Source organism: Neodiprion fabricii, chromosome 2 (genome assembly GCF_021155785.1).
Source record: "Neodiprion fabricii isolate iyNeoFabr1 chromosome 2, iyNeoFabr1.1, whole genome shotgun sequence".
Lineage (NCBI taxonomy): Eukaryota > Metazoa > Arthropoda > Insecta > Hymenoptera > Diprionidae > Neodiprion > Neodiprion fabricii.
In genome coordinates, this window is record NC_060240.1 from 24,114,937 (window position 1) to 24,130,007 (window position 15,071).

A 15,071-nucleotide genomic window follows, 5' to 3' on the forward strand; every position below is an offset into this window, starting at 1 on the left:
ATACATTATAAGCTTCGATGCGATCAAAAATTTGTGAATCACACTTACTTTATTCAAGCTTGAATTAACTGCTCTAATTAACACGAATTTCGAGTCTGGATTCTAGATGTCAAATTTTGATTTCTTCTACGTAACTAATGCATGAAAAAATAGTTTTATTAGATGAAGTTTGCTTTTTATATTTCAACGTGCTGCCACCTGCTGTTTATACTATCAACAAAAAAATTAAAGACTTATTCATCAACGTAAAAAAATCAAACGCAAATTTTCTAAGTATTAAATGATAATATGTTGTTTATTAATCTATGTATAAAACTAAAATTTATTCATTTAAATATAAACTCAAAACAAAATTATTTTTTTTCTTTTGTTGACTTGTGTTGTTTCTATACAATGTCAAGCTAAACATTCAAAGAAAATATTCGAATTTATACAATGTTTTTCTAGCCTGAAGACGAACGGATTTGGAATACGATTTATTTAAGTTTCTTTATTCATGTAGGTTAAATTTAACACAAGATAAAATCCATTCAACAAAACAAAAACATCTTTCCGGAATTTTCATTCAACAGAATTCCGTCAATTAACTTCATTTTTCATCTTCGTCTAGATAAATCAGATTTTCATCTCCATCTTTTTTATGGTATGAAGATAAGATAAACTGCTTGTATTAAAACGACGGTGATACCATTCGGAGTCATTCTGCGAAAATAAATGGTTCAATGAAAACGTCTTTCTGGAAGAAACGCTTCGCAATCTACGATCATTGAGAGAGGGAGTCGAAAGATAATTTTTTTTTCAGTCAGTGAAAAAAATATTTTGTTGCTTGAATTAAACACTGACATGATCTCAACAAATCCTTTGGCGCTACGAAAGATCTGCGCTGTCTAATCGATCCTGCCGATTATTTTTCTGCCTCTGTAAAATGTTATTCGCAGAAACAACATTCGTTCGTGTGATACGCAAAGAACTGTTTTATGAAATAAATAATTATTGTTTTTTTTTTCAATTTTAATCTTTAATTTTTTAATATTATGGAAAATTATCTTTCACCTTACGTAGATGAATTTTTATACTATTCGTATAACTTACCTTCCTCTAGACGATAACACTCATCATTTTGTACCACTGGCTGTTCTGTTGCGTAACCTATAAATTTGTCGGAAGAATTATGTACTTGTACATAGTTTAATTTCTTCATTCATTGTATCTACACAAACCGAAGTAGATGATAACCAATTCAAGGCCGTCAGTGTCGTCTGCTACCATCTATTTAACCCGCATAACAGACGCATGAGCGACTTTGAATCGGCAGGATCCACCTCTTCGTTTACTCGCATGCTTCAGAGGTACAGAAAATATTCATCCTCACTTCAACACTGATTCTGTGTGAAATATTGACGATGAAGAAGGAGAAGAAAAAAATTCCACGTTCATTTACGATCTAGGATTTTTGTCATCAAGAAAACAAGACAAAGTTACCGTATAAACACCACTGGAATAATATTGCACGGAATAGTTGAGGATTGTTATTATTGACTTGCGATGAGGTCTTGTTTTTGTTTGTACGTGCAGTTTTTATGGGGCCCTGAACTAGAGATGAAACTTCAACCCTGTTAGTCATCTCCACACCCCGCCTTTAGCGCTATAAAATATATACTCAAATCATCACGGAAAATCATGAGAGAACCTTAACTCTCGTCTGACACTTTCAATTTTATTTCATACTGTGTTTTAGAACGTTTAAACATCATATCTCGAAATAATCAGGTCTCATTCTTCTCATTGTCAGTTGTTGCAAGATTTCAGGCTAGCTCGTCATCATTTCAACGACAGATGTTGCTGAAACACCAAAATTCGATCTATTATGTTACTATTGATATTAAATTTACGAAATTGTGCGTCACGTATCCTGAAAACGTTTCCTCGATTTTTCTCAAAGTTTTAGGCTTCTCGTAGTATACCAGCTGTAAAATTGTTTGAGAAAACCCTAACGAAAGGAAAAACAAACCTGATTCCAGCACCCGAGATAAGGATTCTGGACGAAGCGGGTCATGAGGTGAAGGACCGTTACTACAAGACAGGAAGTGGAGTGGAGCTTGCGTGTATTGTCCGAAGCTCGTGGCGCACGATTGGAAACCTGGTTCCCACGTGGTTGAAAAATGGTGCGAAAATTCCTGACCACGTAAAAATTTACCATGTCAACGGGTGAGCAAAACACTTTTAGTCATTTTCGTGTGTTAATGTATTTCGGTTAAGTTATTTTTATAGTTTGTAACCTAGCATTTCTCTGCATTTAACGTTCTTGCTTTCCAGAATCAAGAATTTGGTTGCACGAGGTTCCCTTTTTTTTGTTTTTTTCTTGGTATTTGCTCTTTGCGTACGGGAGACAAAAAAATTTTTTTCCAATCAAATTTTACTTAATTCACATACGTTAGATTGATTCTTTGTGCACCTAGAGAAAATTCGTGGTTGTTGCAAACCAAGTCTGAATGGGATTTTGCGAATTTTCAAAATAAAATTGGAAATTCCGACTGGACTATTTCTTTGTTTGTGTATCAAAAATTACGGTTCATTTTCAGGCATGATTTTGAAAATATTGAACGTTGTCGTAAAAAGTTTATGATGTAAAGAGGATCGAGGTTCGAATAGAGCGAAAGCCCGCAAAGTTGTGAAAAAAATTTATACAGATTTATAGCTTACAATTAGAAGTATATTACTTCGCAGTTCATAAAAATAGATTGTGGCCAACTCACAATCAGTAATCAAAAATTTGATAACCTTTACGATTGTTTCAGATAACACCAGTGTCAATTTTTATAATTCCCAATTTTTAAATACCATCGGTCATAATTTGAACGAATATTAGACGAAAAACACTATCTTGGTTAAAATTGTATTACATAACTTTTCAACCCTTCATTACTTCTGGATAAAAATTGCGAAAGTTTCAATATGATAAAAATATGTACATGCACATACCTACATAAGTAAAGCATCGTCTCTTTTATTCTTCTTTTATAAAACAACAATTGTTTTAGACCGGCAAAATATGTATGAAAAATTGAAAAGTCGTCAAACGTCGCAATCAATGTTCTGTTATAACTTTTTTATTCCACCAATAATCAGTCTTCCGATATTCCATCTCTGGTTAATCATCAACGGGGATTCTTCCGTCGAAAAATTAACAAGAATATGTGAACTCGTCGGTTACATTTTGCAATAAGTATAAAATGTTTTGGCATAGCTGTTACGCACATCCGTTTTACGGTGTGTCCGCAAAGTTCGTTGATTAGGTAACCCGTAACTTTTACATTTATACGGTGTGTAACGAAAATGAGACGGTCGAGAGCTACGGACGTGACAGAGAAAGAAACTCTCCAAAAAAATATTCGCAGGAGATCCCCCTGAGGGATCTCCTAGAGGAAATAGGTCAGGGATCGCCTGCAAGTATAAACTCCAAATTAAAGGTATACAGAGATAAATTCGTTTTCAACTTCGAGTAAAAGTTAGAAATTACACCCAACTTCTGGAGGTCAAAGAAGGAACATCGGTGTGGTGTCCCTCTTCGATTCCGTTACATCTCACGTGTGTTTCGGAACATTGAAAACTAAAGGACGCGTATTTTTTTATCGGCTGGATTTTGTGAGTGATATCTCGATATGTCTTTCTGACAATGAGAATAATTTATCAAAATTTTAGACCTTTCGCATACTCGAAGTCAATACCAGCGCGTCTAGCAGAGTTGTAGATGAAAAATCCATGAATTTTCCGGGTTTTTCGAATCTGAAAATAGTTTTAACCTAACCGACGATGCGATATTACTTGGAGAATCGCACATAATTTACGAGTACGCCCTGTGCATCAGTTATTTAATCAAGTCAAATCACGAAGTCTGGAATCCTTTTATCTTGAGAATGTGTGGAATGAAAAAAAAATTTAACCGCGGAGATCGAAAATATATCTCACATTGTTCACGGTAAAGGAAATAAACGTGTATACATGTATAAAAAATGTCCGAATAATTCAGAAAATTATAAAATGAGAGAATTATTACACAATTTTCTTTAAATCTATAAATATTAATTAACCCTTTAGCAGTGTTGCGAGAATGAGATTTTCGTGCCACTTTTGCGTCAGAAAAAAAAATTTGATAAATTTATCCTGTAATCTCAGTGTTACGGTTTCTGAGGCCGCAGAACTTGAATCTGAAATTAGATTTCCAAAATTCAAAATGGCCGATCCGAGTCGGATTTTTGATTTAGGTCTGACAATAAGATTCAGCTTGATACATCGCTAATCATCCTTTAATTAAGCATGTCACTAATTCAGCTATGATTGTCTTTGTATAAATTTGATAATTATACAAAAAATATTTCTACAAACTGTTTAGGAAATTCTTGTTGAAATGATATAATTTTCACGAAAAAATCATAACTAGTCGCATCGTTATAGTACCCACCTAGATTATTCTTCAACATTTTGTGAATTCCCGTTACAGAGTTTTCAGCAGCCAAAGTTCGATAGTTCTCAAAATCCAAGAATCGCATTGACAGAAAAACATCGATCTTTCGACAACTTGGACACTTTTAATTATTTTTTTTGCGAAATTCTTTAAGGAAAGCCAAATATTTTAAGCGATTACTCGAGGATTGTACCTTCAATGGTTGACAAGTTATAAATTGTCCGTTGTATTTCGCTGAGAGTTTTCAAGACGAACGTTTTGTCTTTTGTTACATATTTTTCAATCGTTAGGTATTGCCTTTTGATTAGCGAATGGAGTTACTTCGAATTCATAGAAAATGTAACCATATGGCGAGAATAATCAACATTCCTTTCCCGTTTGTCTGAAGTGAACCAACGAAAAAATAAATATTGTGGGGCTCGGAGTTCACTTAAAAAAACCTCACGAAATCCATTCGACCTTACGAATTGCTCTAGGATCCATCGAATCCTCACGAAATTTAGTCAGGATCTTCGGGCCCGTTTCGCTTGATTCAATCAATAACTGAGATTGCATAAAATTCAAGGTACATACACGTATAGCAATTTTGTTGCAGTTACTTGTCGTTAAAGTGCGTGAAGTTCTTCTTTCGCACTAATTAATAACAGTGTACGTTAGAATAACGGCATAATATTCTTTAGTAAAAAGCATTCATTTTACACATAGTTACATACGCGAAGAACATTTTGTACAATTTATTTTTTCTTAATTACTTAAACTCGCTCATCAAATCCGGAAATCGTTGCGTTCGAATGATTCTAATTAATATCCCATGTACCGATGAAATATGTTCCACGGAAATCGTAACGTGACACTCCAATTACCGATTCTGTGCCAATTACGGAATTTCGTTTTCAAATATTCTCCAATAGGCGAATAACCAAGAATAGTTATTCTTTCGTCTCTAGATTTTTATACAATACCGGCAAAAGCTTTTGAAAATATTTTATTCGTCATTCGTCATCTTTCAAAATCAAATCCCTGGTGATAAAAATACTTTCCTGATACGCATTTAAACATAGCCGCAAATTGGTGATCCCAATTTTTCATTCTTTCCTTTTTCATCAGATCTGCTGAAAAGCTCGTCACCAGAATCTACATAGAAAGCGCAGCAAAGAGCGACAGCGGTGAATACACCTGCAGCTTTGACCAGCACAGCACTTCTTTGGTGCATCTACACGTTTTGAACGGTAAGCTGAAAATTTTGACTTTTGAATATCGAAATCAATTCTTGAGAGAAATCGATTACACGCAGTCCGAATACGCTGCGAGCAACGGATCGAGAGTTAAAACCGAAAATCGAGGTAATCCCGCAGTATTTATCCAGCTGTTGGTCTAACGCTGTTTCAGATGTCTCATTCGCATCCCTCGGGAATCAATTAGTCTAATTAAAGTCGTACAAATTGCTTCTTGGCAAAAAAATTCCCGGGTTCTAAAATCGCAAAAAGCAACGCTAACCCTTTTGAACAACGGATCAAAAGTGACAGCAAGAACACATAAAATTTGTCCAGGATTTTTAAAAACACGAGAGAGTTAAATCACAAATTTATTGCTACCGAGTTTCAGCTGTTTATTCAATGTGCCCTAAATATTGTTACAAGTGTTCGGGTGTCGGTGTGTAGTAATTTAACAAGTTGCTGTATAGCGTAAAAGTAAAGACAAAAAGAAATGCAAAAGTATGATGAAACATTACATAATAATTCTGATTATTGTAACATGAAAAGGGAGTGCAATACACATTATCTTACAAGCGGAATAAGAAAAATATTATATTCTCGTAGTTTGTAAGTATAGTTCAAGTTCTGTCTTACGTTATACAAGCGCAACGCACCTCTGCATGATTATACGATATATTACGTATGATGTTGTATTGTTACTGTTTTCGTGTAACCTGGATTAAGATGAATAAATTACCGAATTATTTCATGTTTTATTTGCATTTTCTCAGCTGTTGGTCTCACGACGATTTAAACGCCCCTTTTGGAATCCTTGAGGTCGAATTAATCTCGCTCGAAAGAGTCTAATACCAAAAATTTTTTGCTCCTACAACCGTGAAAAGCAAGGCTAACCCGTTTGGATATTTTCTGAAAATTACAACGATTTTGAAAAATGCTTATCACTCTTCAAAAAAGTTTCACGAGTGTAACGAAGGACCGACGTGCGTTAAATTACTTTCAATTTTCATTTACTTCGCATCGGCGAAACCTTATTTTTATACTATTTATCAGTGTGACTTTTAGTCTGTGTATACTTGGATTGCATGTTCCAACAATTGGATTGATACTGTAACTTTTTTCTTTTGTACTTCCAACATTTAACTAATAATTGTCTACCGAATTGGTCAATGAATGATTTTCATCGAAGTTGATCCATAATAATTTATAATTCTCACATGCTCAACACTAAAACACTCAGTAAACTTTCAACTTTCGTCGTTAACAACGGAATTGTAAATTATATCATTATTGCTATACGATGAAACTCCTTGTGATGAAAAATTTTTCACCTTGTACATTTTGACGATATTCCTTCGTGAAAATAGGAAAAGCTAATATTTTTTTCACAAATATCATCATAAAAATACCAGCGTTTTCTATAATTACGAGTGAAAAATATCGTCAAGGTTTACGGGGTGTCCGCGAATTTTCAATCAGTATGAGGATGTTCGTTACAAAAATTTTCTCGATGATAATATAGTTCACTATCCCACAGGCAAGATTCAGACAATGAAATTATTACAAAATTGTATCCTTTGCGTAATACAACATATTCTCAAACTCGAAATTCTTAATAGTGAACACGAGGACTGCCTCAGGTTTATACTAAAGCAGGCAAATATGAGTAATTCTCCGGGCCATTTAACCAATAAATTACCGAACAATCTTATATTTCAAGATCGGTAACAGATTTCACCATTCAATCAAGCGATAGTAAAGGTGAAAGAATTTCAAAATTCAAGATGGCGGATCCAATATGGCGCAAAGTAAACATAAAAATTGATCCTGTTCACTTTGAATATGTTACCCGGGGGTTTTCGGGGTCGCTGAAAGCGGGTATGACGTCACAATTTCAAAATTCAACATGACGGATCCAATATGGCGGACAGTAAATATAAAAATTGATCCTATTCGGTTGAAATTTGTACAGATTATTACGTGCCAATAATGTATTCGCTAGCATGTTTTTGACTTGCTGTAACATCGGGTGATATTGAGAATAACTATTCACACAAACGTTATATTGGTTAGTTTTCGTCCATGCGGCATCATTCTTGTATCTAGCAAAGTTCTCAAGTCTATGATGAGCCCGACAAGAAAATACCGTTGACTGTATAAACTGTAAAACTATACATGACATGGAATAGCTCATTTTCTGGGGAGAAGGGTTAATTGTTAAAATTGAAATCTCAAATAATTAACCGATTTACTTACTTATTTGTTTGTAACTAATTTTGACTAAGTTTGAATAGGTCGAGGGACTTGAGATTTTTAATCACCTTTTTTACATGATTTCGGTTCGCTCGTCTGTGACGCGAGAAAATTGCAACATATTCGATCTAGTTTCGATTATAACAGAAATGCTCTATGTATGGAAGAAGAAAATATTTTCAACTTCTGTTGAACCTACAAATTGTTAATTTTTGCTGTTTGCAGGCGAGAAGCAAGCTGCTGTACACCATGACCAATGGAATTCCGGCATGACGGAGAGACCGAACAGAAAAACTATTACAGTGTTTTTGGCTATCCTGTTAAGTGATTTACTCGCAGTGATTCAAAAGTGAGAAAAACTCGTTTTCGGGTTATCAATGATAGGGGAGCGTCCTTTATTCTACGTACGATAATACACTGAGAAGAACATTCGTTAGATTCAAAGGAATAACGATTAATAAAAATTAATTGACTTCATGAGAATCTTTTATCTTCAACTGAGCCCTACTTGAACTTATATAAAATCATTTCTTCTTCAACTACGAAATAACAAGCTATTCGAGTACCTTATTGAGTAAAGAAAATTGATCGCTGGTTGTTAAAAAATATTCTACAAGGAAAAAGTCTCAATTTTAGTGGAACAGAACCAAATTTGTTTAAACAATCAATACTTACTCATAGAGCTAGGTAAATATTTTGTGAGATTGTAAATAGCGTAATAATATTGACTAAATTGCATTGACAGTTTGTATAACAAAGTGGTTTCATTAGATAAAGGTGAATTTTCTCAACCGTGTTAAATTATTTTTTATTTCATGGGTATAAGTAACGTTCAGTTGAAGTTGAAATATTTCATTGAATGCAATCAATTAAATGCTAGTTAAGTAAATTTATTTCTCGTCGTGTATATACACGTAATAAAAAATAATATAACAGTATTATTCCATAAGTATCATTAAGTAAGTTTATACTCATACATGAACAAGATGAGGCATACGAGTCGTTGCAAGTTAATGTCTCAAAAGATCTGCGGAGTGTTGAAAAAATAAGCTGTGTAAGTCGCAGAGATAAATGTGTACTGAACATGTTTCCTTTCTTTTTTTTCTGTTCAAATTTAAGTCGCACGCTCAATTTCTAATACAGAATTGTAGCACATGAACAACAAGTTAGCAATAGACTTAAAGGGTAAAAGCGAAAATTTTTTCAAGTAAATTTAAATGGACTACGAAGATTCCAATTCGGAATCTATTACACTGTAAGCAGGGATCGGCAATAATGATTTGAAACTCATTTTTCAAGTAACTTGACTTCTTTTTTGATTATTCAACTTACGAGTACCGATAAAATATTTGCCCGTGTAATTGTTAACTTTTCAGGGGACTGATCAATCACTTTAAATAATTAGTCATTTTCTAACTAATTAAAAGATGAAAAATAATCTTTTTCAATCCTGATTCCGGACTGCCAATTTCCGTTACGAAAGTTTTTAGAGTACCGTGTTCAATTATAAAAGTGATTGTTCATTCGAATTTTCATTCCATGTCAGCTATGCGAATCGACGTAACAGCTTACACAACATTTTCCCAATATATGCTCTGGTATGATTCATCCGAATGATTCGATTGATGAGCATCTCTCTGATTAAAGTTACGGTCTTCGTCCAGCTATTGATATTTTAGCATAAACTTTTTTTTTTCGTTCCATTACCGCGACATATTTCGCAGGAGTTAACTCGTAACTTTTTCTGAGCCTCACTTTGTACATACGTATTTTAAAATCGTATGCGTATTTATGTATACATAGAAAGAATGCAAAAAAACTACGCATGAATAATTGACGTATTGACGGTAAAATAAGTGGTGACAGAATAATGAGAAAAAGAATTAATAACTGTATAATGAATTGTACATATTCGTGTGATCGAAAAAACGCGATACTTAAACGGGGCTTGGATGAACTTGTTTTTGGTTTAATTGAATTCAATAAATTGGCAAATTGTTGGCAAAAACACTTCAAAATTTCCAACTGATTTATGGTACATGAACTTTTGACAAACTCTCGAAGTTTAACGCAAAAAAAAAGTGACCAGAGCGCTTTGAAGATTCACGTTTCAAGAGAACTTATAGTGATAGAGAACTGCTATCCTTGGAATCGATGCCAAACAGTTTCTACTCGTTACAAATGATTTCTGACCAACAAGACTTTAAATATTAATAACTGACAATCGTTTATCCGGGAAAACCTGACACAAGCTCGAAACCAACTTTGTGATTTATTCACTGAAAAGAATGCTGAACGTCAGAATTTGACTAACAAAGGATGACATAATTTCGAAAATTGAGCAACTCTGTAAGTAACGGGTTTTTCTACAAATTTTCACAAAAACAAAAGTTGCTCCACGAAATCTGGATTTCAATTAACTTTAAAACATGGTTTATTGCATTTTGTTTCCTTCCATGTTACGAAAGTTTTCCTTGTTATCGAATGTGAAACACATTGCGTTTATTTACAACCACCCTGTGTATGTATCTGATGTATATTAAATTTAAATATATAATTACTGTGCATAAGTATTGTTAACGGATACGTTATTAAATTACGATGAATGTAATACGGACCATTCATTTTCTTACCTAATATATATATATACATATCGAAATGATATATTCCCACAATTGTACTCATTCGTCAAATATTTCGCTCGCGTAGTACGATCGTTATCAACTAATCATACTACCTGAATCATAGGAGAATGGAAACGAAAAGGAATACCTGTGATAAACAGTAATATTCAATATATTTATTTTGGTATTCATTCAAACAATATACAATAAATTTCAATACATATACATACATATACATACATCCCACATATGCGAGCTGTGCCAAATCTGTTGTTGGAAAAAAGCAAATTTCCGTACATGATTCAAATTGGCAAGACATAGAATCAACCATTCTAGGTTTTTTTTAAAACTTTTGCAAGGCTATAAACGATTCATTTACCACAGGGTATTTTTCTTAAGCATAATTTTCTTTGGTGAATAGAATGTCAATAACAACGAAAAAAAAAAAAAAAACTTGTTTGTTTCCAAGGGATTTTTGACCAACGTATTTAAATGCGGATGATTGAATGATACCTACTTCATTTTCGACTTAATTTCTTTCAATTCACAGTACCTCTGGACTCATCAATGATTTCAATGGTTTAGAAAAATGATATTTCAGATCTGAAATAACTATATATTATTTTAATTGGTTCGCTCTTTTCTTTTTTATGATAGTATATGAATTAAAAATCCAAAAAGAAGAACTGGGTTTTATTTGATTCAAAGGACTTGAAAATCGAACGATATTTTTAAGACTGTTAGGTCGTCGGACATTATAATATTTCGAATTGAAACCAAATAGTTCCGTTGCCGTTATCATGGAGTTACCCATCCGATTGTGGTTAATATGCCGACTTACGGTACATGCGGCCTTGTTTTACCGGCGGTGTTTCGTCAGTCGGTACATGTATAACTACAAACGGTACTCGATTGTCGTATTCACTCCCGGGGGTTGATACAATGAATTTCAGCACTGTTTTACCGACTATCGGTTACAAAGCGAATAAATTCTAGTCGATGATCAAACCAGCAGATCATCAGTTGATCAACTGATCTAAAACATGTTTAAACAAAACGCATCGTTGATTGAAGATTGCTAAAGTCAGCCAGCTGAACGGGGTTATTTTGCAGCTTATTGTTAGTGCAGTTCGGGAAGGGGCGGAGCAAAGCGAAATTTGGTCCGGAAATTTTCTACCGTTACCGACTCAGTTAACACTGCTTAAGCGAGTCGGTAAGTGTCAAGTACTGCGATTACTTCCGCGCCCTTTTCCTTGCTTCCACAAAATACCTACGGCTTCCTGTTTTTAGGAATCTTTAGTAAATTGCCCCATTCAACTGAGGCGTTGACGCAAGGCAGATGGCAAGCGTATCAGACCCAGATTTAGAATCTTGTTTCTCGTTTCCACGCATGTCATATCAACTTGAGATAATAATTTTTATAAGATCTGGATTCAAAATTACTGAAAAAAAAAAATTAAAACATTGAAAGCGTGAGATTTTCGGTTATTGAAAGAAATTCTGGGCAACTTGTAAAGATGATTAATGCATTGATATCAAGTTTCTATTTCATTTTGTTCTCTAATCCCATCTCGGACAGATAAATTTATCACGTAAACGTCATATGCATAATTATATTATAAATTTGAAGAATTCCTGTTTTTCTCAACTCCGTTTTCTCAGCCTGAGATTTTTCTCAAGTCAACCCTGAGCATTGAGTTGATTGCGACCGGTTAAAGGTTTCGAAAAACTGAAGTTTGAGTACCAACCATCACTTTTACTCTGTATGTACATCACGTACGATTCCTGGTGATAATAAATCAAATTAGTAGAAACACCACGGTAAACAGTTTGTGAAAAAATAAGAGAGCCAGAGAGTGAAAGGAAAAATATATCGCACCTTTCAGCTACTTTGGATCCTGCATCAATTGGTTTATCTTCTTTCGTTTCGCCACTCTCTGATGCTTCTTGCCTTCCATGTGCGCCTTCCATTGAAAGTCGCCGACGAAGACCCTCTCGCACGTCTGTATCGAAGTGTGAAAATTGATTTCCTTAGCATTGTTTTTCTTTCTTTTTTTTTTTTTTTTTTACTTCTTATAATTTCTTTCTAATATTACAATATCGTTTGAACCTGAATTTTATCTGACGGAAGAAGTGACGGCCAAAATTTCTCTCTTTTTATGATCAAATGAAAACCGTAAGGTGAAAATTACTTCGCAATAGCGAGTTCGCTCGGTGTTGCTGTCAGGTATCGCGAAGTTTTCAGTCTTATTGTTGTTCAGGGATTTATGGCTGGGCGTTTGACCCTCAAGCCTGTCGGTTATTATGGACATCGCAGGTCCCAGAACTTTCTGATCCCACTGAGCTACGTCTGTGCAGTCCAAGGGATAAACCGGGGGCACCTAAAGCACAGTTTAATAATATTCCCAATAAAGTTAGAGGATGAAATAATTTACTGCAATAGAAGTGCAGGTGCCAAGTTGTTACCCGTCTATGGGAGGGTGGAAGGAAACTTTTTTTTTTTTTTATTTCACGTTATTCGTTTTATTTAATAATTTTCTTTCGGTTTTTTTTTAATAAATCGACACTGGCAACGGAAATATTGAGCAAAACATACCTGCCTGTCGAATCGGCGTATGAATCGATTCGTCACCCATCGCTGCTGCCTCCTAGCGTATCGCCTTGTGCGTAGTTTTAAATTCTCGATACCTAGTTTCAGCAGTTTTTCACCCTGGAATAAATGATGCAGGCATGAGAGATATAAAAGTCAAGAAAATGAAGTTGTATTCTTTCCGAAATTATTGCGCAACGGTGCAAGTTTTCATTTATTTCGAATACCTTATTTTGAGCACGGTGACGTTTTACAGTTAAAACTAAATATGCGGTCGTGGAAAACAATTGTAAACCTGTATCATTGACTCTTTTCTCTAGATTTACTAAGAGTAACAAAATTAATAAGGAAAAAAATATTTTGCACCGAGAATTCGAGCTGAAAAAAATTTAGTATTTCTCACAAAGCTTAGTGTTATTTTCCAGTCGAGACTGAGTGTCTCTAAGTATGCTCAAAGTGTCTCATTTTGTGGATAAATATTGTGAGGTGAAATAATTTCAAATAATTCAATAAAACGTAATCTATGGTTGCTTCAAGGACCGATTAGCGTGCTGAATACAATCCGTCTACAATCATTGTAACAATGGAATGATAGTAATTTTCCAGTTTACATTTTTAAAATTGTATTCCATTTGTTTTCTCATCCTAAAATCGAGCCTACAATAAGAGGTTACAGCGTTTATGAAATTCGCCTTTTTAAAATTGTTTTAGGTGTAACTATGACGATCGTTCAGCAACGTGATTATTTTAAGTTTTTTTGTGATCGGATGACTCAAAATTTCCATCATGTTCTAAAATCGCAATAACAAAACTTTTTTAGTGACTCGGAATTTCATTCCAATTCATAATTATAAGTATATGTAACGTTTTGAAAAGACCAAATGACAAAACTCACAACCATGTGATCAATATTACATAATAACGCTCGTCATAAATTTTATTAGATAACCTTTTTTTCCTTTTTTTTTTTTTTTTTTCATGCACCAGATTCTGCGTTTTAGTCTTATCTCTGAATAAGCCTAGTTACATACTTGCGGTATAATTATGCATGCGAATACTGTTTGCGCGGATCTGCAGATCCCAGAATACATAAAATACATCGTATTTTTTGTCATCAAAACTTAGTAGAATCATTCTTATTCAACCGTTCCACTATTTAATTATCTTGATGGGATGATTGACTTTGTTTGCAAATAAACACAAATATAGGCATACACCCGCGGAAAAACCAAAAGATGAAGATAGTTTTGGAAATGAATTTGAAGAGTTGTTGTTAAAACAATTTTATTGCGTTTTAGCTGTTTCTAATTCAAATTATAATATTACTAACCATATCGGAGCTTCTCTGATCCTCGGGTAGGATCAAGTAGTCGTGAAACTCCTTGAAACCGATGCTCTGAAAGATCCCTTTCGTGTAATCGGGTAGTCTGTAAATTAAAAATAGACAACATAAATACAATGTCGTCAATAATTGAACAATCAGAGCAAAACACGTCTGGCGTGCATGTAGCAACGACCTTCGAGATAAAAATGATATATGCATCGCACGACAACAGCATCATTGTAAAATTTGATTGTTACTTTGTACTCGGTGCATTAAACCCGATCGATACGTTATTTCCACTGTGGAGTTCATGTGCTGACGGGTCGGTTTGTAATCGGCATCGTGGTATTATAATACAGATACCATACATAGTACATCACATTCTGCTCCAGATATTCCATCTTTCTATTATGGAGATAGAAACTGGTCGCCGCTCTATTTCCTCTGCATGATCAGCTCTCGACCCGCATTCCCCGCATGAACTTACAGTCACTTCGTGCCGGGAGATCAAGCTTTGATTCGGTCATGCGAACCCGAGGCAGATAAATAGTTAGAATCAAAGTAGTTATAAATTTTTTTTAACAATTTTAAGTATGCTCGT

At 34.3% G+C, this 15,071-nt stretch overlaps 2 protein-coding genes across 3 annotated transcripts in view; one reads left to right on the forward strand and one right to left on the reverse strand.

The window, feature by feature from the left end:
- The window catches only part of LOC124175323 (zwei Ig domain protein zig-8-like), a 177,936-nt gene extending 168,729 nt beyond the window's left edge, over positions 1-9,207 (forward strand). The window contains exons 5-7 of the mRNA XM_046555435.1: positions 2,022-2,208; positions 5,573-5,694; positions 8,158-9,207. Coding sequence (XP_046411391.1) covers positions 2,022-2,208; positions 5,573-5,694; positions 8,158-8,285 — 437 coding nt within the window. The 3' untranslated portion in view covers positions 8,286-9,207. The remainder of the gene's footprint in view (positions 1-2,021; positions 2,209-5,572; positions 5,695-8,157) is intronic.
- A 1,503-nt stretch (positions 9,208-10,710) lies between these two features.
- LOC124175322 (tRNA dimethylallyltransferase) overlaps positions 10,711-15,071 on the reverse strand; it is a 116,856-nt gene continuing 112,495 nt past the window's right edge. Inside the window, exons 6-10 of one of the 2 annotated variants that reach the window (XM_046555434.1) lie at positions 14,477-14,573; positions 13,153-13,266; positions 12,749-12,937; positions 12,436-12,559; positions 10,711-12,341 (exon numbers count right to left, since the gene is read on the reverse strand). In XM_046555434.1, the coding sequence (XP_046411390.1) occupies positions 12,443-12,559; positions 12,749-12,937; positions 13,153-13,266; positions 14,477-14,573 (517 nt within the window). In that variant the 3' untranslated portion in view covers positions 10,711-12,341; positions 12,436-12,442. Of the gene's footprint in view, positions 12,342-12,435; positions 12,560-12,666; positions 12,938-13,152; positions 13,267-14,476; positions 14,574-15,071 lie in introns of both variants that reach the window. The other variant, XR_006869140.1, reaches the window with a different exon arrangement.